The 24,912-nt window shown below is 36.8% G+C and overlaps 6 protein-coding genes across 8 annotated transcripts; 4 read left to right on the top strand and 2 right to left on the bottom strand.

The window, feature by feature from the left end:
• Positions 1-167: 167 nt before the first annotated feature.
• On the bottom strand, positions 168-4,276 carry CSLA01 (cellulose synthase-like A01). The gene is made up of 9 exons (NM_001341118.1): positions 4,150-4,276; positions 3,717-4,061; positions 2,531-2,783; positions 2,346-2,456; positions 1,836-1,972; positions 1,596-1,709; positions 951-1,150; positions 685-873; positions 168-534 (listed from the first exon to the last, which is right to left on the bottom strand). The coding sequence occupies exons 1-9, from the start codon at positions 4,213-4,215 to the stop codon at positions 387-389; spliced, it is 1,563 nt and encodes a 520-aa protein (NP_001319964.1). The 5' UTR covers positions 4,216-4,276; the 3' UTR covers positions 168-386.
• A 2,075-nt stretch (positions 4,277-6,351) lies between these two features.
• AT4G16580 (Protein phosphatase 2C family protein) lies at positions 6,352-8,506 on the top strand. Its single transcript, NM_117759.4, has one exon. It carries the CDS (start codon positions 6,871-6,873, stop codon positions 8,272-8,274), a length of 1,404 nt encoding a protein of 467 aa, NP_193391.3. The 5' UTR covers positions 6,352-6,870; the 3' UTR covers positions 8,275-8,506.
• Positions 8,507-8,556: 50 nt separating this feature from the next.
• On the bottom strand, positions 8,557-12,730 carry PRMT7 (protein arginine methyltransferase 7). Its single transcript, NM_117758.3, has 14 exons — positions 12,289-12,730; positions 11,974-12,190; positions 11,769-11,894; positions 11,505-11,669; positions 11,309-11,427; positions 11,011-11,090; positions 10,571-10,845; positions 10,140-10,370; positions 9,893-9,966; positions 9,707-9,800; positions 9,473-9,622; positions 9,314-9,391; positions 9,112-9,208; positions 8,557-8,879 (listed from the first exon to the last, which is right to left on the bottom strand). The coding sequence occupies exons 1-14, from the start codon at positions 12,609-12,611 to the stop codon at positions 8,734-8,736; spliced, it is 2,175 nt and encodes a 724-aa protein (NP_567508.1). The 5' UTR covers positions 12,612-12,730; the 3' UTR covers positions 8,557-8,733.
• Positions 12,731-13,353: 623 nt separating this feature from the next.
• On the top strand, positions 13,354-15,806 carry HINT4 (histidine triad nucleotide-binding 4). Of its 3 annotated transcripts, none has more exons than NM_001341117.1 (7): positions 13,458-13,616; positions 13,711-13,757; positions 13,912-13,988; positions 14,076-14,139; positions 14,253-14,330; positions 14,454-14,547; positions 14,953-15,806. In NM_001341117.1, the coding sequence occupies exons 1-7, from the start codon at positions 13,542-13,544 to the stop codon at positions 15,037-15,039; spliced, it is 522 nt and encodes a 173-aa protein (NP_001329381.1). In that variant the 5' UTR covers positions 13,458-13,541; the 3' UTR covers positions 15,040-15,806. The 3 variants fall into 3 exon arrangements, with proteins under 3 accessions (NP_567507.1, NP_001329381.1, NP_001319963.1); NM_001341116.1 differs by having other exon boundaries at positions 14,934-15,806; NM_117757.4 differs by lacking the exon at positions 14,953-15,806 and having other exon boundaries at positions 13,354-13,616; positions 14,454-14,866.
• A 1,973-nt stretch (positions 15,807-17,779) lies between these two features.
• Positions 17,780-19,806, top strand: AT4G16563 (Eukaryotic aspartyl protease family protein). Its single transcript, NM_117756.7, has one exon. The coding sequence runs from the start codon at positions 17,994-17,996 to the stop codon at positions 19,491-19,493; it is 1,500 nt and encodes a 499-aa protein (NP_567506.1). The 5' UTR covers positions 17,780-17,993; the 3' UTR covers positions 19,494-19,806.
• Positions 19,807-20,797: 991 nt separating this feature from the next.
• On the top strand, positions 20,798-24,680 carry AT4G16560 (HSP20-like chaperone; the record flags this gene model as incomplete). Its single annotated transcript, NM_117755.1, has 16 exons — positions 20,798-20,837; positions 20,948-21,346; positions 21,418-21,450; positions 21,559-21,588; positions 21,645-21,770; positions 21,878-21,904; positions 21,990-22,013; positions 22,149-22,358; positions 23,164-23,227; positions 23,278-23,388; positions 23,434-23,525; positions 23,619-23,654; positions 23,909-23,929; positions 24,033-24,071; positions 24,165-24,188; positions 24,358-24,680. The coding sequence occupies 16 exons, from the start codon at positions 20,798-20,800 to the stop codon at positions 24,678-24,680; spliced, it is 1,599 nt and encodes a 532-aa protein (NP_567505.1).
• Between the last annotated feature and the right edge of the window lie 232 nt (positions 24,681-24,912).

Here is a 24,912-nt window from a genome sequence, read left to right as displayed (position 1 = left end):
CACAATCGCTTGATTTGAAAAGAGATGTGAAGATATGAGATAGAAATTATAGTTATATTGATGGTTTGTTTATCTTAATCATTGAAAAATAAATTTTTTTTGATACATTGCCTTTCGAATTCTTTTTTAAAAATTTTCTTTAGGTAAAATTCGTCAGATAGGTTTATTATATCGATTTTCAAATAAAGGATGATAAATAATAATGGGGAAATTACCGAGTGACGCATACATTCAAACAAACAAAAAATCATTATTCGTTATACTTATACAACATGATGATATGGGGTCCAAACCGTACAATGGTGTCAAAATAAATAAAAGTGTAAATAAGAACTAAAACATGGAGAATTTATTTGGTGACTAAAAATAATGGGCCGGGAAGGTTCTTAGGTTCCGACAAAACCAAAACCGGAGACGAAAAAGGCTGTGGCCTGAAGAAAAAGATAGAAATGTAACCATGTGTGCCCATAGATCAGGCCATAGAGTGCACATCCTAATATGTATACCCCCACCATCACTTCCTTGGAATTCACTCTGCAACAAAATAGCACACTTTTATTTTGTTATAACAATGTGTATTCGTTACAAAACATCATAACATCAACGGAAACATTATATATTTACAACTTCTTGATTAATCTAACAAAAAGGGAAAAATATATATACGTCTTTTTTTTTCCTAACCTTTGATAACAAGATTTTCTTTGGACTACCCGAGAGAGTAGCTTACTCTTCAAAGCATCTCCTAGTTTTTCGGTCACAACCCATTCGTTTACTCTTCCTCCTTCAAGTAGGCCAATGCACGTACCTTTGGTTCGATGCATAGCCATTACATTCTCGAACAAGACCCAAAATATCACGAGGTAGAAGGATCTGGTTGATTCAAATATAAACATGCATTAATTTAAAGTTAGAAGACATATTAATCTTGATGAGTGATTAAGACGTACCTTGGAGTTGCCAGGGTGTGGAAGATACTGATCAAAGAGGGAACGTAAATGGTAGACCAAGATGGGATGTGGATTTCAGGGAAGAAGACACTTGTTGGCACAATTATACAGTAGAAGAAGAATGTCAAGAAGTGTACCGCCACTTTCCTTACGAAGAAAAAGCTGTAGATCACATAAAACTTCTTCCAAATTGATACTCTCTGTTCCAAAACAAACATTCCTTGTTAATAAAGTCAATCCTCAAAACTTCTTAAACTGGAAAATGAAATAAAATATCAAACAAAGGACTGAACCACATTAAACCCTACCCACTGATTAATAACGGAAGTATCATTTTGAAGTTTGGTTCGATCAAGCATTAGTAAAATCGAACCATGTTGAAACCGAACAAACCCTAATTAGTTAGCCAAACTGGTTGATATTAGACCGTACATATCACACTACCCCGGTCCAAACAAGAGACAAAGAGAAGGACTTAAACCAATCAATCACTGAAACGTGTCTTTCAACACTGGTCCTCAACTAGTTCAAACAGGACACCCTGCTTATAACTATCGGGGGGTCCCAATACATCTAAAGACAAAATAACCAGGACATCAGTCACTGACACATGGGGTCTGAATGAAGCAAAGTGACAAAAATGACCTTATTGAAAATGATCTCCATCGTCATTTTTCTAAATAGATTCGCCGGTCCACAGGACCACCTATGTTGCTGGAATCTGTAGGCCTTAAATTTGCTTGGAAGCTCGTTTCTCACCTGCATACAGCCAAATTAGCCATTTATTGTTTTGTTTGTGATAACAAAAGGAGCCTTATGTATTTAGCAATCTAATGATTTTGAGTAACAAATTCTTTAATTTATTAAGGAAAACGTGTGTGTTACCGTGAGGTCGTTAAGGTAGACAAATTTCCAGCCATGAAGACCAACACGAACAGCCAAGTCCATGTCCTCTACTGTGGTCCTTGATTTCCATCCTCCTGCTGCTTCCATTGCCGATATTCTCCATACACCCGCGGTTCCTATATTTATTAATATCTCACTTCTATTTCATATATATATGGTCTAAAAAATATGTCTTATAGACGTCCACAAGGTGTTTTGAACGAGTCTAATAATAAGTGAAGGAGCTAAGTAATTAATGTTCATCTTTCTATGAAATTTTTTTATACTTCCTCATATTTCCCATTTAGTTTAAGGTTCACACTATGCTCTCTCTTAGGTTAAGATGGCAATCCTTAAGGATCATCGCCTTAATTTTTTTGACTAACCCGTCCTTAGGGTAGATGACTTCCAACTCATATATAATCAATTAGTAAGTAGTCTCATGATTCTTATCATTTTTTCTAATAGCTTGTGTTATTTTGATATGCTTGGAGATTTAATTAGTCATACCATTAAACCCGAAGAAAGCATGTCTAGTCGACCCTGATTCTTGTTCCACTTTGAAATGATAGTTGAGAGACATCTCTTGCATCCTCGTCATCAAGCATTTGTTCGCGTTAACTGCCAGAAAATTACCGTTCATTATTACTGGAAAAAAAAATACATTACACAAATTAAAATGATTGTAAACATACCAAATATCCATCGGGCTTGAACTAGAGCAACGTCAGGGTTGTGGACAAGGAAAGGGACAGCGCGGATGAGATAATCGGGCTCGGGTTGGAAATCAGCATCGAAGACTGCTACGAAGTCGCATTGCTTGACGTAGCTCTGCGTAAGAGCTTCTTTCATAGCTCCGGCTTTGTAGCCGTTCCTGTTATCTCTCCTTTCACACCTTATGTTTATGCCTTGGCTTTGCCATTTTGCAATCTCTACGTCCACACCTTCCTGCTTACACTTTCACATTCATCATACTATATATACAAATTACAATGTTTGCATTCTAATATGTGATGGATCGATATAGAAGTCCCGTCTATATCAAAATTTTGTGATATATCTTTGATTTGTAAATCAAAAGAAGATTCAATTATAGGAAAAAGATAAACATCTTAGGTGAAAAAATTGTGAGAAAAGTGTTACACACTATACTATTTATTATCGGAAATTCTATATATAAGGAGAACTATTTAAACCTCAAACAAATTTTAAATTTAATAGTTAAAAGTATTATAAAAGAAAAAATTAAGCAAACAATTATATTGTTTGTTTCTCCAATAAAAGATAAGAAACACAAAATAAAGTTTGTGCAAAAAAATTAGGCACTAATCAAGCGCTTGAAGGGGGTCTAAGTCTAACACCTAACTAATTAAACAAAAAATTTCGGAAACATTTTCATATTATTTTATTTTTGTTTAATTAATAAAATATATATGATAGTTACAGAAATTATGTATGTTTCAATATATTTTCTATTTTCAAATTAAAATAAAACATGATGTTATTTTTATATATTCGTATCTTCAAAATATTTTTCCACTTTTGTGGTTATTTATTAAATAAATTTAAATTTTAAAAATATATTAGTCTGATGTTCTTAACCAAGTAATTAGAGCGGTCTAGGTCAAAAAATCGGTTGAATAAATATTTAACCAATGCGTTTTGAACTTTAGATTGGTTTGTCCATTGTTTTTAACATGTTGTATGAATTGTTTAGTTTTTTTTTTGTAATATCTAATTAATAAATAAGAAAAAAAAGGAATTCGAACAAGCTACTTACCCTTACGGCCGGATCCGTAGAATCATCTACAACTTGAACTACTAAATCAACCATATAATAAAAGAGTGTAATTAATAAAGGTAGTATATATATGCGTATACCTCTTTTTCATTGTACATTGGTATTTGGATAAGAACCATTGGGTAGTTATCGGGTCCAACCTCAACATCTTCTTGCATGGCCTCCCATTTGTACACTTTATGGGGTTTACGTTTAAATAACTTGACGAAGAGTATCACAAAGTTCATGTAAAAACTCTCGAAGAACACTATAATGGATAGAACCAAACACATAACCACCAAACCCTTGAAAACGGGAAGTAGTACAACACTCCTTGTTTTGGTCCACAAGTATTGGAGTTGGATCCATTCAGTTTCTGCAGCATTTTTGTCTGCTTCACGCCTCTTTTGGGCTGCTGCTGTATCCTCAAGACTCCATCCATTGAACTAATTCATGCATGAGAAATAACAATTAACTTAATGTCACAGTAATTATTTAAGTATTTATATATAGAGAGATCGAGCTATAAAGTACCAGAAGTAAGAGAAGACTAAGAGTGGTGTCGTATAGGAAGAGGAAGGGCTTCAGAAATAGAGACATTGTTGCTCTAAAACTGAAGCTCTCGATAAAGGAGGAGAAGTGATGATCACTTAATTTTGTTCTTTCATGTCATACAATGGCCCCTTTTTATTGACATTTTTTTTTATTGTGATACCTTTTTACTATTGACTGATTTTGTCTCCTTTGTAATATGTCCTACACTCAATACTGTTGTGATCTCCAATTTCTTGCTATTTTATTTTCTCACATTCTAATTTAAGTGGAGGAGGGCGTGAACGTTATCGTAGCTGGTAACCACAGAAGGGAATGCAACAGAAAAAATCATCTCCTCCTCATGATTTTTCCACGTGTTAAATTCATCTAATATCACTCTACATTTTCTTATTAGTCACTGTTTGTTGTATTTTTGTAGCTTAGTGACGTACGATTACGACGGTTTTCATAAAAAGTTACAATTTTACTTCTATTTTTTTATATAAAAAAAAAATCAATCACACGATAAATTAAACTAGCATTCATGATTGGTTTGCCCATTTAAAAAGTGAATGAGCTAGCCAAATTGTCTGTATATCATCATTTTTACATCTTTAGCTTCCTTACGACGGTTTAATAAATTGAATCCCGACTATTCCAACGAGTGAAAATAGTCGTCGATAATTCATTCAACAATTTTGTTTCTGACTACAAATGTGATACCCAAACAAAAATTAAAGAACTTTGGGAGAGAAATCAAAATGTAGTAAAAAAGCGAGTTGACGCTATACCCTCCATATATATATTTTACCTCCGAATAAAACAACACCGCTTAGTTATTTAATTTGTTACTAATTCTTTTTGGGATTTTTCTCAATTTAGAGATACAATCATTTCAGTTTAAAATTCTTGCGTTCCTTCTTGTGTCCCTTTTTGTTTTATTTATTTCATAAAAAGGTATGAATGTTAGTCTCATGTGCGTACCAATACCTTGCCCCTTTATTTTTAGAAATGGAGAATTATTTAAATTTGAGAAAAATAAAATTGAAACTGACTTATCAATGAATCAAACCATGTGAGTTGCCAAAATAAAAAATAAAAAAAAATAAAAAAAATGACGTGTGGGGAGATATTTACTACAGTTAGATTATTATTTTTACTGTTATTTGCCTTCCAAGTTATCGATTAATAAATTAAAATTCTAACCAACAAGATACACACATCAAGTGCATCTTTGAAAGATTACATATGTTGATAATTACTTTTTATGAATAGTTTTTTTTTCATATGATAATTACAATAATATTTAGAAAACATTTTAAAAGATATTTTGTATTTATATTTTCCAGATCTAGAGTTCGTGCTGGTTCTATATTACTTCGGTGTATAGGGTTAGTTAGTTCTATTGATTTTGGGCGTGTGTTTATTAGAGGCTCATGTATGACACATTGACACTTAATATACATCGGAAAATCTTAAAATCCTAACTGGACTAGCTATTAGGGCCTAATCCATAACATGTTTAGTTCGTTATTCAGAGAGAAAAGCATGTTTTGTTTCTGCATGTAACATCCATATGATAGTAGCTATAGTAGGCCCAGCATTTGTTTTTGTCCATCAAATATTTACAAGTAAAAACATTAGAGTGGTCTGATATGATGGATTTATGGAGGCCTATGGCAAATTGTTATACATGTAAACTTTCTTTTGTACTGACTACTTATTTATTTTATTTTATTTTAACATGTATATTATTTTATGATTTCTAATTATCGTTAGAAACGTTATTCTATTATTTTGACAAAATATGATTTTCAAGCATCTTAAAATATTTATAGGAATGGTATTTTCACAAAATTACAACTTTATAACATATTTCTAATGTAAAAGTAATCTATTTTAGTGGAAAAAAGTCTTAGTGTAACCAAAAAAATCAAATAATTTGTATAAAAAATGTGGCGTTTTAAGTAGTAGAATTTTTTTTGTGGCCTAGCTATGGCTATTTCCCTTTATGTTGTATGGTATGCACGGCTCTACTCGTTGACAATTGACAAATGATCCTCAAAAACAATTTGATGCCGATGCATGGGCTTTGATTGCTACTCTAATGGGCTTTTGTACGCCCATTAATCTCCACGACTCGGTTTCTCGTTATTAGTCTATTTTATAAAAACAGAAAATGTACGGCTGAGATTGTTAAATGTATGATCCAACAGCTGAAAATCACTTATATCCAAAAAGATGTGAGAGGAACATTCTGAATTTCTGATAATCTGTACCCATCGCACAAAAACCTCAAATACAGAAATTTTTTTTGAGACATCCCAAAATTTCACTGGTTTTGTTTTTTTTAGAACAAAAGAAAAAAGCGAGTTGCTTTTGACCACCAGCTTTTGTGTTTCTTGTCTTAAAGATCAGATTTGGCTAGGGTTCTTTCGTGAAATTTGTCATCTCTTCTTTCAGAAACTTATCTGGATTCTAGCCAATTTCTGTTGTGACTTTGACATTATCTTCTCCAGAAGGAGGTGAAAAGAGAATTTGTGGGTCCTGGTAAGTTCCGAATTCGTATTTGATTGAGCTCTGAGTTTCAAGGGTTTGTGTTGGATCAATCTTTAGATTCGTTGGTGAAAGCGTTTAAATCGACGAAAAAAGTGATGCTTTGGAAGATATGATCTTCTCTATCTCTGGTTATTACTGGGTTTCGAGATTCTTGTGCTTAAGATGTTACCTGTGAGAGAAAGTCTTCAGAAACAAGTTAAGATTTTGATTGGATTAGGGAATTTAGGGTTTGGTGGTTATAGAGGATTGTACACTAGATTTACTAACCCTAACGGGTTTTTAGAACCAGCTAGCTCTGATTTGTTGTTGATTAACGAAAGGAGGAATCTTTCTGTTATTGGTGCTGTTTCTCGAACTTTCTCTGTTCCTTCTGTATCTGGTCCGGCCTTTCAGGTCTGTGGATATCACATTGATCTTTTGCTTTCGGATCCGTGTAAATCAATGGCGAGTTTAGGTTCTAAGTCTTTGTTTGTGGATCGTCATTCTGCTTCTCTTGTTTCAAAGCGTTTCACTGGTGGTATGGTATCTGGAGATGGTCCTAACCGTGGAAGAATCAGTATGAGACTCAGAGGTAAAGATCACAATGAGAAGTCTACGATCTGTGCGTATTTTGCTTATAGAGGTGCTAAGAGATGGATTTATTTGAATCAGCAAAGAAGAGGAATGGGATTTAGAGGCTTGCATAGCTCACTCTCTAATCGCTTATCAGCTGGGAATGCGCCTGATGTCTCTTTAGATAACTCTGTTACTGACGAACAGGTTAGAGATTCTTCGGATTCTGTAGCGGCTAAGCTATGTACTAAGCCTCTGAAGCTTGTCTCGGGGTCGTGTTATCTACCGCATCCTGATAAAGAGGCCACTGGGGGAGAGGATGCACATTTTATCTGTGCTGAAGAGCAAGCATTAGGTGTGGCAGATGGTGTGGGGGGTTGGGCAGAGCTTGGTATTGATGCAGGTTACTATTCTCGGGAGCTTATGTCTAACTCAGTGAATGCAATCCAAGATGAGCCTAAAGGTTCGATTGATCCAGCCAGAGTATTGGAAAAAGCTCATACTTGCACAAAGTCGCAAGGGTCTTCAACAGCTTGCATCATAGCCTTAACCAACCAGGGACTTCATGCAATCAATTTAGGCGACAGCGGGTTCATGGTTGTTCGTGAAGGGCATACGGTTTTCCGTTCCCCTGTTCAACAGCATGACTTCAACTTCACCTATCAGCTGGAGAGTGGAAGAAACGGCGATTTGCCAAGCTCAGGTCAGGTTTTCACTGTTGCTGTCGCTCCTGGAGACGTCATAATAGCTGGAACAGATGGGTTGTTTGACAACCTGTACAACAACGAGATCACAGCCATAGTGGTTCACGCTGTGAGAGCCAACATAGATCCCCAGGTAACAGCGCAGAAGATTGCAGCATTGGCGCGACAAAGAGCACAGGACAAAAACAGACAAACTCCATTCTCGACAGCAGCACAAGATGCTGGCTTCAGATACTACGGTGGTAAGCTTGATGACATTACAGTTGTTGTCTCTTATGTGGCGGCTTCGAAAGAAGAAGGAAAACATTGATGAAGAGACAAATACAGATGTGTCATGTGTTGAGTTATAAAGTTTGTGTTTTGCAGAGACCTCTCTTGTTTTGCTTAATGGTTTGTGAGCATTCTCATCTGATTATATTTGATTTTTTTGATATATATTGTAAATAAAAGATAAAGAGAACTTGAGTTGGATTAGTCTTTGATTGACACCCACGGACTCACTCAATCTGTTAACACGCCCACAGTTAAAAAAGCCAGTGGAGTTTGTCACTTTTTTAGACTTCAATTTTTGTCTTCTTTTCCAATCCATTTATAAATCCGTCAAAGTAGAGATTCAATCATGATTCGTGCTGTCGAAATAAAATGTGTCTATGTACATAACTGCAACCATAACAATCAATAGAGGATACATATCACAAAATCAAATTTACTAAAGTTTCATATTTAAGAAATTGAACAGGATTGGATTAAGACAAAAAAAAAAAAACAGTCAAGAAATAGTATGAGTGACGATGAGCTCGCTGTTTGAAGATAAATCTAAGGAAGCTTGTATTCCTATGGATGAGGAAGGACCTTCCATTCTTACTGTGACTGGCTTCCCTAAGAGCTTCACTCCTTGTTTCCAATACTTATCATCTGTACGCAGAGAAACAAATCCGCTAATTATTCCCCTTATAGATCGTGCAAGCCCTGAAAGTAACATGTTGGGGAAAAAGCCAATCCTCTACTGAAACCAGCTAAGAGGACAATCTATAAAAACTGCCCTTTAGTTGTCAAAATTTACAGGGGTAACCGTAAGCATCAGCCTGCAACGATCAAACTATTTGATCCCTTTCAAGCAAAGTACTCAAGGTTAAGAATCTCATACCTGGTCCTGTTGAGATCACGGTTGAGTTTTCTTCATCCATCACCCAATCCATCCACAATGCAATTCCATGGCATACGCCGGGTTTTATAAACTCAATCTGTTTGCAGGAATAAAAACATTTCTTAAAAGCATTCATCCGAGTTATTTGTGTACTACTGATGCCTCTGCAAACTGCATGTATGTGAATTTCCAACTAACATACCTGAACTTCCCCAGAACATGGACCTGTGATGGGCTTGGAGAAGTCAAACTCCATGACTGTGAATTCCTTGCTAAGTATCTGAAAATTGTCCAAGAAAAGGAACCATCTTTACATTCCCAAAGTTTGCCAATACATATAAATCTAACAACTTCTGTTTACCTTTGTCTCTCCACATTGCCAGATGAAGAAGGGCAAACAAGGACTGTCTTTACCAGAAGGTAGATCACCACATCCCCCTAAGGTTGTATTCACCAGAGTATGGTCAAACCCTTCTACACTTCCCAGGCAACAACGGCTCTTCCAGAGATCCTGCATCATAACCCATTTCATGAATAAACAAGCAAACGCATTTCTGTTTTAGAATAGCTAGGAAACGAACGACACAGTACTTACAGGAAGATACATCGCACAACCTCTCAAAACCCCTTTATACGGCATTACCACTGCATCTTCTGACAGGACAGAATCAAGTAGAGTTCTGTCCTTCCTTCACGCATACCAGACAGTAATTGAGGCTATATTGTTAACAAACTAGCGTCTTTGACAAAGCAACGTGACCAATTCAATATCAACATTTACCAGAATCTGAGATTTTGCCACGGAAGCCCATTTTCAAGTCCGCTATAATATGGCTCTCCAATCAGCAGATCAATCTGTTGATTAAAACATAGGGACACATAATCAAAATGGAACCCAAAAAACAATTAAGGAATTAAATGACTAAGCAAAAGGACTAAACTAAGGGGACATAACTTTTCAAGAGTTCGGCAACAAACCATAACTTTTTATGAATTTTGAATATGATGTGCATCAAATGGAAGTGTACCTTGCCTGGATACGCTTTGGCCAAATTTGTCTTCCCATCTCTGAAATATTCGAAACGATCTTTTGAAAAGCCATTTGAATCAGCAATGGCTTCAAAGTATCTGGCAGCATTCTCTTGCAACCCAGGTGACAATGATAAAACCCGTGATCTGTTCGATATATGTAGAGCCATAAGTGGTAAGAGAAGACTGTCATCAATGACGAGACATTGTGGATACGATTTCCCCTGTAACTGAAAATAGGAGAAGAAACATTAAAGTGTGCTCCGGAATGTTGGAGAAATATAATATGACAAGTATGAATAAATTTCTTACGATGGATTAGAGTAGTGTTCCTTATTAGGATTAACAAGCCAAAATATCACCACAACCTTATGCAATTTCCAGAGGAATATTTTGTAAATATACGATAGACATAGAATTTAGAACCTACAGCTTTTCTTGTGGCCTCAAACAAGGATTGTCTATATATACTGTCACCATATATTGCGACTCTTTCGGGTGGTAATGTGAGGTGTAGATCTCCAGTACTTAAAGGAAAGTGTGTCCTCTCATGTGTCAAGCTTTGAGTCTTCTTCAGATTGTACAAGATGTTAGTACAAGTATGAGAAGCATGCAAATGAACTTTTTCTCCTTTGGATATGGACACGCCTGTTCCTGGAGTAAACCAAACACACTGTTTCCAATGGTCACACCAGTCTCTAACACCTGTTTAACAAGAAAAGAAAACCAAAATTGGTCAAATGACTCAGTGATCAACAACCTATTCGATCGCAATGGAGCTGAATGTACTGCAACTGGGGGAAAAAGGGATTCCTCTAAACCATATAACAGCGTGAGAATTGACATAAGTCACAGTAAGGTGTAACTCACCTATCTCAGAATTTGAATCTATCCACCTGGGAGCGGTAGAATAGAAGATTGTTCCTTCACTATCAAGCTGCAGCACCCACCTGAACCAAAAAAAAAACGATTCTTCATATCATACTGGTAAAACAGGTCAAGTCTTGAGCCCTCTGCCAAGGCCTTTTAGGTGGAATGCATGATAATGCATCACCAAAAAAGAAAAGTGTACTTTTTCGTTGTAGAGTACTAACTACTAATATGTGAAGATATATGCAGTTCAAACACCTAAAAACGAAAAGAAGAAAGCCAGTAAAGGATACAGTACCATGATATAATAGCATGAACACTACCCGTGGTTTTTGCTTCTATGTGCACATCAAGCTCTCCATTACTTTCTGGCCGTTTCCAAAAGTCAAATTCAAATATTTTGACGGGCTCTGACAACTGGATGAATATATGAATTGAGTTTATAAACTAAAGCTCATTGCAAAACTGTAGGGAGAAGTTCAGGATACTAGTACCAGTTTGATCTCTTTCTCAATAGCATCAACATGCATGCTATACTGTTGTGACTTGATACCAAATAGACTCTCTAATCCAGGAGGAACTAGACGAACACCATCGGATGTTTTAGCCTCGTTATTTCGTAGATCTTGCAAGTTACATAAGAATGTGCTTTCAACAAGCTTGAAAATATTGTAAAGACAGAGCAAAGGGAAACAATGTGAGAATGAATTCAATCAAGCTAAAGAATGACCAAAATTCGATTAGACTAAATAACGAACCTGGCAATAAGTAGTAGCTCGATATGGCACTGTTTTGGGATTATCAACCAGCAACATGTCATGAGCGTGTTGTAAACTTGGGATTAGACCTTCACCAAGTAACTCAGAGTCCAATATTTCACTAACCTAATGAAGAAGAGAGACACACTTATGGTTATTTCCTTCTGAAAAATTAACTACAAAGTATAGATCTTTGTATACTCACAAGAACGTCAGCTCGTGAAGCAATGTCTTCTGATCCAACTTTGAGTTCATCGGATCGTTTGTTGATAAGGTTAATGTTCTTAGTCATTCCATTCTTATGCATAACCTTCCTCATAAGCTTAACCATCGGTAAGTAAGACTCACACGCCGTCACCATTCCTTTTGAATCACCTCTCATTGCTCTCACAGCCATCATTGATAGCAACCCAGTTCCAGCACTATACACACAAATTCCACATTCTCCTTTATCAAAATCTGAGTGTTTAAACCAAGAATTGAATCAAGTTTATGGAAATGACTCAATGAGAAGACGAACCCAATGTCCAGGACGTGGCAAGGTTCAGTGATGGTTTTCTCGATAGCGAGACGATAAGCTATGTTACGGCGAGAATCATTGAGCATGTCGAGATACGACGTCGTCGCGAGTAGGCCGTCAGTGGAAGTTCCGGGTTGGTCATTGTCCTCAATGACAATCCATTCGGAATTTCCGGTGAGAGGGTCTTGTCTGAGCTGGAAGACGCGTTGACTAGACTGAGAGCTCATGGTTCGAGCAGTGACGGACCTTCTTAGGCGAGTCACTGAGTGGCAATGGAAGGAGGAGATAAATGTTTTGGGAGGAAGAGAAGACAGAGGCGACATTAACGGAGGAGAGCTTTTAAGGTTTTTATTAGTCGTGAGAAGAAACTTTCCGGCGATTGTTTATGTTTATTGTTTATTTAGGCCCTCATCATTTTCTTTTTATTGCAAATGAACCCCAGACTTTCGAAATTTTAAATACAAGTAAAACAATCCCAACTGCCAACTCTTTTGTGATGCCAAATAGGCCAAACACTATTATTACTAAATCAGAGATAATAGAATTTCAACTTTCCCATATACCTTTGTTGGAACAATATACCAAAAATATTTAAACTACTCTACAAATGTCATAGAATCACCTTATAGCATAATTATTGTGATCTAATATTAAAATAAAGAATGAAAACTTTAACGAAAATAAACTAAAGCTCTTGATGTATAATATTCGTTGAAAATATCTACATATATTACAATTGAAAAACAAATAAGAACTTATACACATATTAAAAAATATTTATATAAAATAAAATACAAAAAAAAAATTGATTATACGGTACATTTATATTTAAGAGTAATCAAATAATAAAATAAATATTACAAAAATTTGAGAAATACAAAATACCAAATCCTGGAAGCCCTTCTATCAATTATACTTATATTAAAACAAAATTAATCTACAAAAAGGACAAATCAAATATAGATTTTTTTCGTCAGTTAGAATGGTTATTCGGTGGTGTAGCGCAAATTTTCCATATTTTTGAAAATTAATACAAGTAAAGACTATACTAAATCGGAACGTATATGAGTTAAGGGTTTAACTTAGCAATAAAAATATTTGTGGGGTTAAAATGAAAGATCCAAATATTTAGTTTCGGAGAAAAAAAGAGGCTTTTGGCCGGAGAAGACAACTTTCCCATTTCCACAACTTGGAAATCGAAATCCATTTCGAATTTTGGTTAGCAGCGATTTCAAATTCCAAACGTAAGAATTATGGCGGGAGTGAATCAGGCGTGTATCTTCTGTGAGATCGTGCGAAATCCAACCACTACTCGTCTCCTTCACACCGTTATCTTCTTCTTCCCTTCTCTTGTTTGTTTGGTTCATCATCAGAGGCTAAATTGAACAAGTTTTCTTACGTCTGCGATTATCTTTTTTTCAGGATGAGAAAGTCATCGCCTTTCAAGACATCAAGCCTGCAGCCCAGAGGTTTGTGTCTCTGTTCACTCACTTTGCTCTATCGAGTTTTGTGAATTGAGTTTGATTCCGTTTACTTAAGCTTGTCCATTGTAATCAATTTGCATCTCCTTGCTTACTTAGCTATCATTTACTGGTATTTATGAACAAAGCACTGATGATGTAGGCACTATTTGGTGATTCCAAAAGAACATATTCCTACTGTGAATGACCTTCAGAGAAGAGATGAAGACTACTCACTTGGTTGGTTATCTAAACATTTTTATACTTCATTTTCTGTTGTGCCTATGTAAAGTTTCGATGAGGATGTTTGTTTTATGATTTGAGCAGTAAGACACATGCTTAGTGTGGGACAACAACTGTTGCAGAAAGATGCTCCTCAAAGCATTCATAGGTGAGCTTTCTTGGTTACATACACTCAATGAAATCAATTATGAATTTGGAGTAAGTAAGGCTCCTTTTGGTGACTTCTGTAGCATTAACCTGATTTGTACTTTCTTCTCACAGATTTGGTTTTCACCAGCCACCATTTAACAGTGTTGATCATCTCCATCTCCACTGTTTTGCATTGCCTTATGTGCCCAGGTATATATATGCTTCATACTCGTTGATCTTTTTTGGGAAATTCTTTGCGTCTCTCTCTTACTTTCCCATGGCTTGAAAACTGTGAGATAATAAGCTTTGTTATCAATATTGTCATCAAAACAGATGGAAAGCCATCAAGTACAAGTCTTTGGGACCTTTGGGTGGATTTATTGAAGCCGAGACACTGCTAGAGAAGATAAGGCCTCTTCTTTCAAAGGTGTAACTGAACCCAACTTGTTTAACCGCATTGCGTTGCTTCTCTTTGCTAAAACTGTGCAATATCTCTTTTCTATTCTTTTGCTGGCAAATCTGTGAACAAATGCCAAATATTATTAGAGATTTTGTATATGAAAGAAGGATGTGTCAAGTAATTATATGTAATTTCTGCCATTGTCCAATAGTTAACACTTAACACCAATCTCATTGTTTCCATGCTTTATGGGTATGAGACGTATACATGAAGGATTCTGATATAAGCTCTGGAATAATTGCCATGAAATTTAGACTTAATCAGAGATTTAGACCCCTTACTTCCATAAAGGATCTCTGGTATATGTGGGCCTTCTTGTGTTGCTTTGATGCTATGTCATCTCTAAAATGTAGGGGTTTGTACTGGTTGCAGTGCATGAGATCATCATCATCATCCTATTCCAGCTTAACTGGTGCAGATGTGTTCTTGCGACATCATAGTTATCCACATAACAGGTAAACACGTCTTGAATGAACTTGTACGTTAGTAGTGACCTTTCTGTGTTGTGATCGTGTGAGGTGGAAACAGTATAGGTCATGCTAACAAATTTTAGGAGGTATTAAGCACTGTGATTAGGGGAACAAAAGAGATTGAAAATCTAGCATTAAGTTTCAGACTATCGCCTATACTCAGGCGGTTCAGATTACTCGTTTTCCCTTGTAGGGGGATCCTTAGGTATCAATAGCATGGATAAGACTTTTGGGTGATCATAACTAAAAACCTGAGCTTATCTAAGTACTAGATGCCATTGAGACCAAATCTTCTCTGTTCACACTTCACATGCAACTTGTGTAGTTAGATAGAAGTACAGCTTGCAGTTGCACTGCCTTTAGCTTCTTTGAGTGATGATTTGGATGCGGGAATACAGTTTCTAAGATAGTTTTTTCTGAGATTTGTTATGGTATAACATTCTGGGGACGTTTGATAGGAACCACTAGAAGAAGTCAAGTATATGAGATAACAAAGCAACAAAACTTCTTAATGGTGTTATGTTCTAAATGAGTAGGAAATTGCAATAATTGAAATTCTTGGGTTGCCATTGTCTTGAAGTATTTAGGCCCACAAATTATAAGCATTTTTTGGATGGATCTACTTGTAATCCTCAACCACCCCTGTCAAATACCAACTCTTTGTTTGGTTCTTGCTCTGTTTTTTAGTTCATAAAGTCTATATACGACATATAGACATCAACAAAGCTTCTTATTTTCCTGATATTTTAAACCGGGTTGGTCATGTCCTTATAATTTTTTTTGTATTGTAATGCCTTTGAACAAAGTTGCAGGGTGATCATGCACTTCTAAAAGAGAGAATTTTTACAATAAAATATCAATTTGTTTTGTTGATTGGCAATGATTATAGATGAATAGGTTGGTGAGTTCGTCTTCTTGTCTGTTTGGTTATACAACTCTTAGGGCTCTCAATAAGTTATGATTCCTCCCATGTCTCATTGTTTTGTTACAGTTGTGTGACTTGTGTTATGATGATACTACCTGTCTAAACATTTGCTGATTCCAGTAGTTTATAGGATCATCATATTCGCAGATGAACCACTTGGAAGTGTATGCAGTTTATGGAAATAAGTAGTGTATGCAATTAATGGAAATAAATGGTAATCTCATGTACCGACGACTAGCTTTTTGATGAAATCAAATCTCTAGTAACCTTTGTGTTAATGGTGACACAAGAAAGCTATAAAAAAAAGCTAAAGCTGGTGCTTGTGAGGACAACAGCTCTGGTGAAGAAGACAGGCTTGAGCCTTTTCTTCTTGTAGCGACGAACCAACGTATTGATTTTATTTTTTTTGCCGTAAAACTACAAAGCTGCAATAAACGTCACTCTCAAGTCTCAAACCTCAGGTTTGCTTTTGCTTCATTGGTTCCTTCTTCTCGTTTTTTGTATTTTCAGAGTACAGCTAATTTAATTTTCCTACATAATTTCTCGAAATCGCCTCTCTGTTAACAGCTGTATCCAAAATTTTAGATTTAAAAGAAAACAAAAAGAATCCATGCTCTCTTTAATTAAGAGCTGACGAATCCCATCATATCCAAAACCATTGACACGGTTTCGTTTCGTATTTCAAAGTTTCCAATACTTTTTTAGTAAAATAAGTCAAAGTATTTTTGATGTTCCAAATTTTCAATGCGGGAAACTTATCCTATAAATTACTTTTTCGTATTTTAAAATCGAAAAAGTATCGGCTTGTACTGGAGGAGGTTGGTGAATTTTATAAGACCATTTGTCCTCTAGCGATTCTCTCTACCTAATCTAGCTTCAATACAACATAGCCACTGGCATTTTATATTAATGCTTTTAATTGTTATCTAATCTTTTTGTGATGATTGATTAGTTTAGATTATATGTTCATGAAAATCGGTAACAAGATATAGTCTCTTGGGATAAACAATGCATCCCTTTTTATCTTTTACAAAATCCATAAAACCCATGATATCATACACTTGTAACGAATATGTATGGAATGATAAAGTTCGGCTGCATGATAGATGATTATTCAAGCTGCGGTCGGCAAATTGGCTAGGTGTTGTGGTTCGGCTCGATTGGATGTTTGATTAATTGGTTAAATGTTTGGTTTTTTGGTTAGACTTCATATTAGCAGAGCAATTTTCTAAAGAAATGCAGTAAAAAAATAGAAAATTGTCAGGTGAGACAATACCGAAGAGGAATTTAAGTTGTATTTGTGTGTGGAGAAGAGTGAGGTACACGTACCTTTCTCTCTCTCTTCGACGCTTTAACCCTGTCCATGCCATGGCAATATCCCACCTGGCTTGGACTCTACTTTCTTCTTTGCTTTTTTTACAATTTCCACTATTTATGTTTTTTAGCGTCTCAAGGCTTTTGATATTTTTCCTTTAAGTTGAGATTATCCGAGGGTGTGGATTGGATATGTTATAAACCAATGAAGTTGAATTTTAATAAATGAAACATAAACAAGAGAAGATAACAAACGTAGGTTTAATAAATGTATCATGTATGGTTGCATGCGAAACTCCCCCATCTCATCAATGTACAATGCAGTTGACTTTTGAGTTTTGCCAATCATCAAAGACTAGCTAGACAATAGTATTACTATTACAGTGCAAGTTTCAACATACTGCTGCGTTTTGGCATATGTAATGGTGTTGGTTTCCTGTCTAAATCTAATTCTTTATCTAGGACTAAAACTCTGCATGCCACTCTTTTCATCGCTCAAGCCTTTTCTTTAGTTTCAAAATAATTATGTAAATATCTTTTTGTCAAAAGCATAAATATCTATATTTGCTGAAATGAAAGCCAACAATAATTTATTTTTTAATCGTCTCACAATATGTCTTTGCTCTGTCCTATAAAAACACTCGACCTCCTCTGCTTCAAAAATTCAAAACCATTCCTTGGACTCCACTGTTTTATTATCCACCATGAAAACTTGTTTGATCTTCTTCCTCTACACAACAATTCTCCAATACTATTTCCACTTCTCTGTGTCATCATTATCAACACCTCTTCTCCTCCATCTCTCCCACTCTCTCTCAACCTCAAAACACTCTTCATCTCCTCTCCACCTTCTCAAATCATCCTCCTCCCGTTCCTCCGCCCGCTTCCGCCGCCACCACCACAAACAACAACAACAACAACTTTCACTCCCTATCTCCTCCGGCAGCGATTATCTCATCTCCCTCTCCGTCGGCTCCTCCTCCTCAGCCGTCTCCTTGTACTTGGACACCGGAAGCGACCTCGTTTGGTTCCCTTGCCGTCCTTTCACTTGCATCCTCTGTGAATCCAAACCACTCCCTCCTTCTCCTCCTTCATCTCTCTCCTCCTCCGCCACCACCGTCTCCTGCTCCTCCCCTTCTTGCTCCGCCGCTCACTCTTCCCTTCCCTCCTCCGACCTCTGCGCTATCTCCAACTGTCCTCTTGATTTCATCGAAACCGGAGATTGCAACACTTCTTCTTACCCTTGTCCTCCTTTCTACTACGCTTACGGTGACGGCTCTCTCGTCGCAAAACTCTACTCCGACTCACTCTCTCTCCCTTCCGTCTCCGTCTCTAACTTCACCTTCGGCTGCGCTCACACCACTCTCGCTGAACCTATCGGCGTCGCTGGATTCGGCCGTGGACGTCTCTCTCTTCCCGCTCAGCTCGCTGTTCACTCTCCTCATCTCGGTAATAGCTTCTCTTATTGTCTCGTCTCTCACTCTTTTGACTCGGACCGAGTCCGCCGTCCGAGTCCGCTCATCCTCGGTCGCTTCGTCGATAAAAAAGAGAAACGTGTCGGAACCACCGATGATCATGATGACGGTGATGATGAGAAGAAGAAGAAAAATGAGTTCGTCTTCACAGAGATGCTTGAAAACCCAAAGCATCCCTACTTCTACTCTGTTTCACTCCAAGGAATCTCAATCGGAAAACGGAATATTCCAGCTCCGGCGATGCTCAGAAGAATTGACAAAAACGGTGGCGGAGGAGTTGTTGTTGACTCAGGGACAACGTTCACGATGCTTCCGGCGAAATTCTACAATTCGGTGGTTGAAGAATTCGATAGTCGGGTCGGGCGGGTTCACGAACGGGCTGATCGGGTCGAACCGAGTTCGGGTATGAGTCCTTGTTACTATTTAAACCAGACGGTTAAAGTTCCAGCTCTGGTTTTGCATTTTGCCGGGAACAGATCCAGTGTGACGCTCCCCAGGAGAAATTATTTTTACGAATTTATGGACGGTGGAGATGGTAAAGAAGAGAAGAGGAAAATTGGATGTTTGATGTTGATGAACGGTGGAGATGAATCAGAACTTCGAGGTGGTACTGGGGCTATTCTGGGGAATTACCAGCAACAAGGGTTTGAGGTGGTTTATGATCTGTTGAACAGAAGAGTTGGGTTTGCTAAGAGGAAGTGCGCATCTTTATGGGATTCGCTTAAATAAGCCTAACATGCGCTGAAGCCAATAAATCTTTGAAATAAGCCTAACATGAGCCTCTCCGGTTTGACCGGTGGACCGGATTGGTTATGATCATGTTTTGGGGATGAGGTCTTATCGAACAGTAATTACGTTGTTGGGAAGTACGTAAAATAGATGTAGCTAGCCTTAATAATTTCGATGAAACCATACTCGAAAGTACATAAAAGTGTTTACAATTTTCAAATAGATGTCATATTAATTTTGTTTTTTCGTCATAATTAAAAGAGGTTGTTATATTATATGTCGGTTAAGCATCGCTTTTTAAAATTAATTGAGAGCCAATTTTAATAAATAGTAGTATTAAATTGACACCAAATAGGATAGGTATATATGAAGTAGCAATTAGGGGGGAGGTACCAAAATTTCTTTAATGACTAGTAACCATAGATGATGAGGCGACCAAGAAGTTGATAATTATTGATTTGTTTCAAGAGAGATTGACTTGCAATAAAAGTCTAGAGAGGCGGAAACAGCAAACACGTTGGTGTTCCGCGTCTTCTTAGTTCTTACAGTGAATTATTTACACGTAGACCAAACCCACTAGACCTCAAAAGGAATATGTAAAACTGTATCACACACATCCCAAATTAACTTTTATTCTCTAATGTATTTTTACAGTTTGCTTGCAATCCAAAGTTCAAGGATCCCAAAGTTATATCGCAGAAAGTTTGTTCATCTTAATCCAGGTCAATACATTGTACAATATCATACTAGCTTTTAACGATGAAATTTCTATATACAGTAACTCATTATTAATTTGCTCGAAACATTATTAACCCCAAAATAACATAATTAGTAAACTGTTTTTGACATTTTTGTAATGTCAGTCCAGATTAATTATTGGATTTTATTCACCTACTAAACTTCGATATTACTTAAAACAATTTGCGAAATATTTTGTACATATCAAAACCGCTTAATATTTAATTTCTTTCTCTTATTAAAAAGAAAAACTCACCTTTTACACTTTTACAGTGTACGGACAATTGAAAACGAAACGTTTAGAAACATAAAATGATCTTTTATTAATACCAAAAATGAAATAAAATGATGCATTTAAAAATCTCAGCAAACAAGAATAAAACACGTGTCAGTGTAGGGAGAGTTTGTCGTTTTCACCTGACACCGCCATACTCTCACCTTCATTTGCTTTATGAGCTTCTTCGCCTCACAAAACCTCCAAAAACCCTAAAGAACCAGAGAGAGAGAGATCTCAAAAAGCAAAACCATAACCCTAAAGAGCCTCTGAAATCTCCAGCCGCCGAAACATGTCTATCCCGCACATCGCTCCGGTACCTCACCCTCGCGGTACTGATCTTTAAACCCAAAGATTATTACTTCACCATTTCAATAAAAATCTTTTATTTTGTCGACTGATACATATACATTTCTGTTTTTGTGTGTATGTGTGTGTGTAGATGGGTATTACGCTACAAACAATCCGTACCAAGTGAACGGACCAAAAGGTTTTACTGAGTTCAAGTATCTGGAAGAGACCCATGATCTGTTCGTGAGGCTTGATTTCCCAGGAATCCAGAAAGAGAGTGTGATAATCCTTCTCGAACCATCGAAGAAAGCTGTCATTGTGACCGGAGAAGCACCCAAAGAGAGCAAACACGATTCTTCTCACCGTAAGTATGGAACCGCCACGGGTCTAATCTGTGACTGCTGTGAAATCAGTAACATTCAGTGTTTTGTTGGTGATGGTGTCGTTAGACTTATCCTCTCCAAGCAGAAGATCAATCTTCGTGTTCCTATTTTCTGTTCCTGTAAGATCACTAATCTTCAAAATGTTTTGTTTTTTTGTCTTATTTTTGGTAAAGATTTACTTCTAACATTTTAAAGGATACTAAAAAAAATCTGACATTTTTGTCTTGTATTGTTTCAGTCGGAGGTGCAAGAATGCCTACTGATGCTTCTCGTAATGTCTCTATCTGTGTAATCTTTTGATTAATTGTTCTTATTTGTCATTATGATCTATCGTTTGTTTATTAATAAAACTATGTGCTTTGTATATGACTTTTGGCAGCTAACATCATTCGTGGTTATAACCCAGAAGGTATATGATTTTTTATGTTTCTTTCTTCTTCTATTATTTTCTGGTTAATAGATCAGACTTATCAGTTGAGCTTCTTTTAGAAACTAGTCTTCGTTGTTTTAGTATAGTAAACGTATCTGACATTTTTCATGGGTTTGTGTTGTTGATTCCAATTGTTGCAGTCGCAGGTGGCCATCCTCTTGGTATGTATAACATCAACCTTTGACTATACCTTTTTACCATTTCTTTTTTTCTTTGACTTGTTTTAAAAATAAAAATCCTCTTTTTTTTCTGTTCTTGAATCTTGCAGCTCATCTTCGTGGACTTAATCCAGAAGGTATCATCTTGTTATTAATTCGTCTAAAGACAGACAACTTCATAAATTGTTTTGATTGATTTCATTAATTGTTTTATCATCGTAGGTTGTCGTGGCACTGACCCTTTTGGTATGAACTTAATCTCTCCATTGTGACATAATTTCCAAATATAGTAATTGTAGTTATATGTATCAATTACTATGCGCAAACAAAAGACTTAAGAGATGCTTACTGATTTATATTTTGTGTTTGAACGTTGGACAGATCCGGCGTTCACTGGTCCGACCATACGACCACACCCGTCAGTGTTGGAGGGATCCACGAGTGCTTACGAGACAAAGCAGCTCTCAAACGGTGGTCTGTATCTGCGAATTGACATGCCTGGTGTCCCTAGCGACGGCTTCATTGTGGCAGTGGACGGCAATGGTGTCGTCACCATCATGGGACGAGCTCCTGCGACTATGCACGACTCAAGTGGGCGTAGTTACGTATGCAAGGTCGCCATTGTCCCTAGAGGCTATGCTGGCGTCGGATCAAGATAATCGCCAAACATGGTGTCATCCGTCTCACTATCCCTCCCTACTAATTAATGAATCGGCTCTTAATTAAGATCATGCTTTTGGAATTAATCATCATGTTTAAAACAATATTGGGACATGCATATGTTTGTCTTTTTCTTTTGGATTCCCGAATATTTCAAGAACACTAATTAAATGGACTTTAATACATATGTACGTATAAGACGTGTATGAAAATATTCACTCGTATGTTTTTTTTTTGTCGCACTCGTATGTTTTTAATCTTCGTCTAATGCATGGTTAAAATGAAAATAAAATAAAAAATGATGCACTAGAAAATGTCAGCAAATGAAAATAGAACACGTGTCAGTCTAGAGACTGTTTGTCGTTTCTCACCTGACACCGCCATACTCTCACCTTCATTTACTTTATGAAAGCTTCGCTTCATTAAACATCTAAAAACCCTAGAACCAGAGAGAGACAGAGAGAGATTGAGAGATCTCAAAAAGCAAAAGAAAAAAACCCAAACCGAAATCTTCGGCCGCCGAATCATCATCATGCCTATCCGCCGCCGAGTCAGAATCAACATCCCTACCAGCCCCCGAATGATCACGCCTATCACGCCCATAGCTCCGGCGCCTCACGCTCATAGTAACGATCTTTAAACCCAAAGTTTACAATTACTTCACCATTTCTTAAAAATCTTAGATTTTTCTCCACTGATATGCATACATTTCTGGTTTTTTGGTGTATATGTGTAGATGGTTTTTACGCTATGAACAATCCGTACCAAGCGAACGGACCAAAAGGGTTTGCTGAGTTCAAGTATCTGGAAGATACCCATGATCTATTCGTGAGGCTTGATTTGCCTGGAGTCAAGAAAGAGACTGTGGTTACCCACTTACCCTTCTCGAACCATCCAAAAAAGCTGTTACTGTGACCGGAGACGCAGCTAAGAGCAGCAAACACGATGCTTCTAACCGCAAGTATGGAACCTCCGTGGGACTACTCTGTGACTGCTGTGAAATCAGTAACAACATTCATACCTTTGTTGAAGATGGTGTTGTTAGACTCATCCTCTCCAAGAAGAAGATCTATCCTCATGCTCCTAATTTCTGTTCTTGTAAATTCATTTTTTTTTTTGGGTAAAATTACTTCTGACATTTTGAAAGATAATAATTTATTCAAGACATTTTTGTTGTTGTATTGTTTTCAGTTGGAGGTGCAACAATCCCTACTGGTGATGCTCCTGGTTAAGTCTCTATCCATTTAATCTTTTGATTATTTGTTCTTAACTTCTTATACGTCATTATCTATGGTTTGTTTATATTAATGATGTGTTTTATATCTTCTATTATTTTCCGGTTAATAGATCAGAGATATTTGATATTTCTTATCATTTGAGATTCTTTTAGAAATTAGTCTTGGTTGTTTTATTTAGTAACGTGTATATATATATCTGACATTTTTTCATGGGTTTATTGTGTTTGATTCCAATTGGTGCAGTTGCAGATGGCACTCCTTATGGTATGTAACATCAACTTTTGACTAATCCTTTTTAGTTTTTACCATTTTTTTTTCTTTTTCCTTTGACATGTTTTCTAAAATCTTCTTCTTTTTAATTTTGTAGTGAATCTCTTAGCTCATTTTCGTGGACTTATCCCAAAAGGTATATATATATTTGATTTGATATTTTTACCACTCCATAAAACTTTGTGGTTGATTAATTAACTAATCTACTTCATTATTTGTTTCATCATAGGTCGCCGTTGCACTGACCCTGGTGGTATGAACTTAATCTCTCCACTGTAACATAATTTCCCAATATATTAGTTTCATTATAGTATGTTTATATCACATGCATGATTTCTATAAATAGATTCCTCTATACTGAAACAAAAGACTTAATTAAGGGAGGCTTAATGGTATATGTTTTGTTGCTTCACGTTGGACAGATCCAGCGTTCACTGGTCCGGTCGTACTACCACACCCGTCAGTGTTGGAGGGACCCATGATGCCTTACGAGACAAAGCAGCTCTCAAACGGTGGTCTGTATATGCGTGTTGACATGCCTGGTGTCCCTAGCGAGAAGTTCATGGTGGCAGTGGACGGCGATGGTGTCGTCACCATCATGGGACGAGCTCCTGTGACCATGCACGACACGAGTGGGCGTACTTACGTAGCCAAGGTCGCCAATGTCCCTAGAGGCTATGACGGGGGTCGGATCAAATTGGTCCCCAAGCATGGTGTCATCCGTCTCACTATCCCTTCCAACTAATTTATAAATCGCATCTTAAGATCATGCTTATGCATGGAGCATATCTATCTGTTTGTCTTTTCTTTTGGATTTCCGAATGTTTCAACAACTTTAATATGTACCTAATTAAGACGTTTCACTCGTATGTTTATGCATGTTAATTATGCTTAATTTTGTCACCATCTAATGCATATGGTTAATAGTCCTGGTAAAACGAATTTGCTACTTCACTATTAGTACTGTAATTGATTTC

Source organism: Arabidopsis thaliana, chromosome 4, assembly GCF_000001735.4.
Source record: "Arabidopsis thaliana chromosome 4, partial sequence".
Classification (NCBI taxonomy): domain Eukaryota; kingdom Viridiplantae; phylum Streptophyta; class Magnoliopsida; order Brassicales; family Brassicaceae; genus Arabidopsis; species Arabidopsis thaliana.
This window is presented reverse-complemented; position numbering and strand designations above follow the sequence as displayed.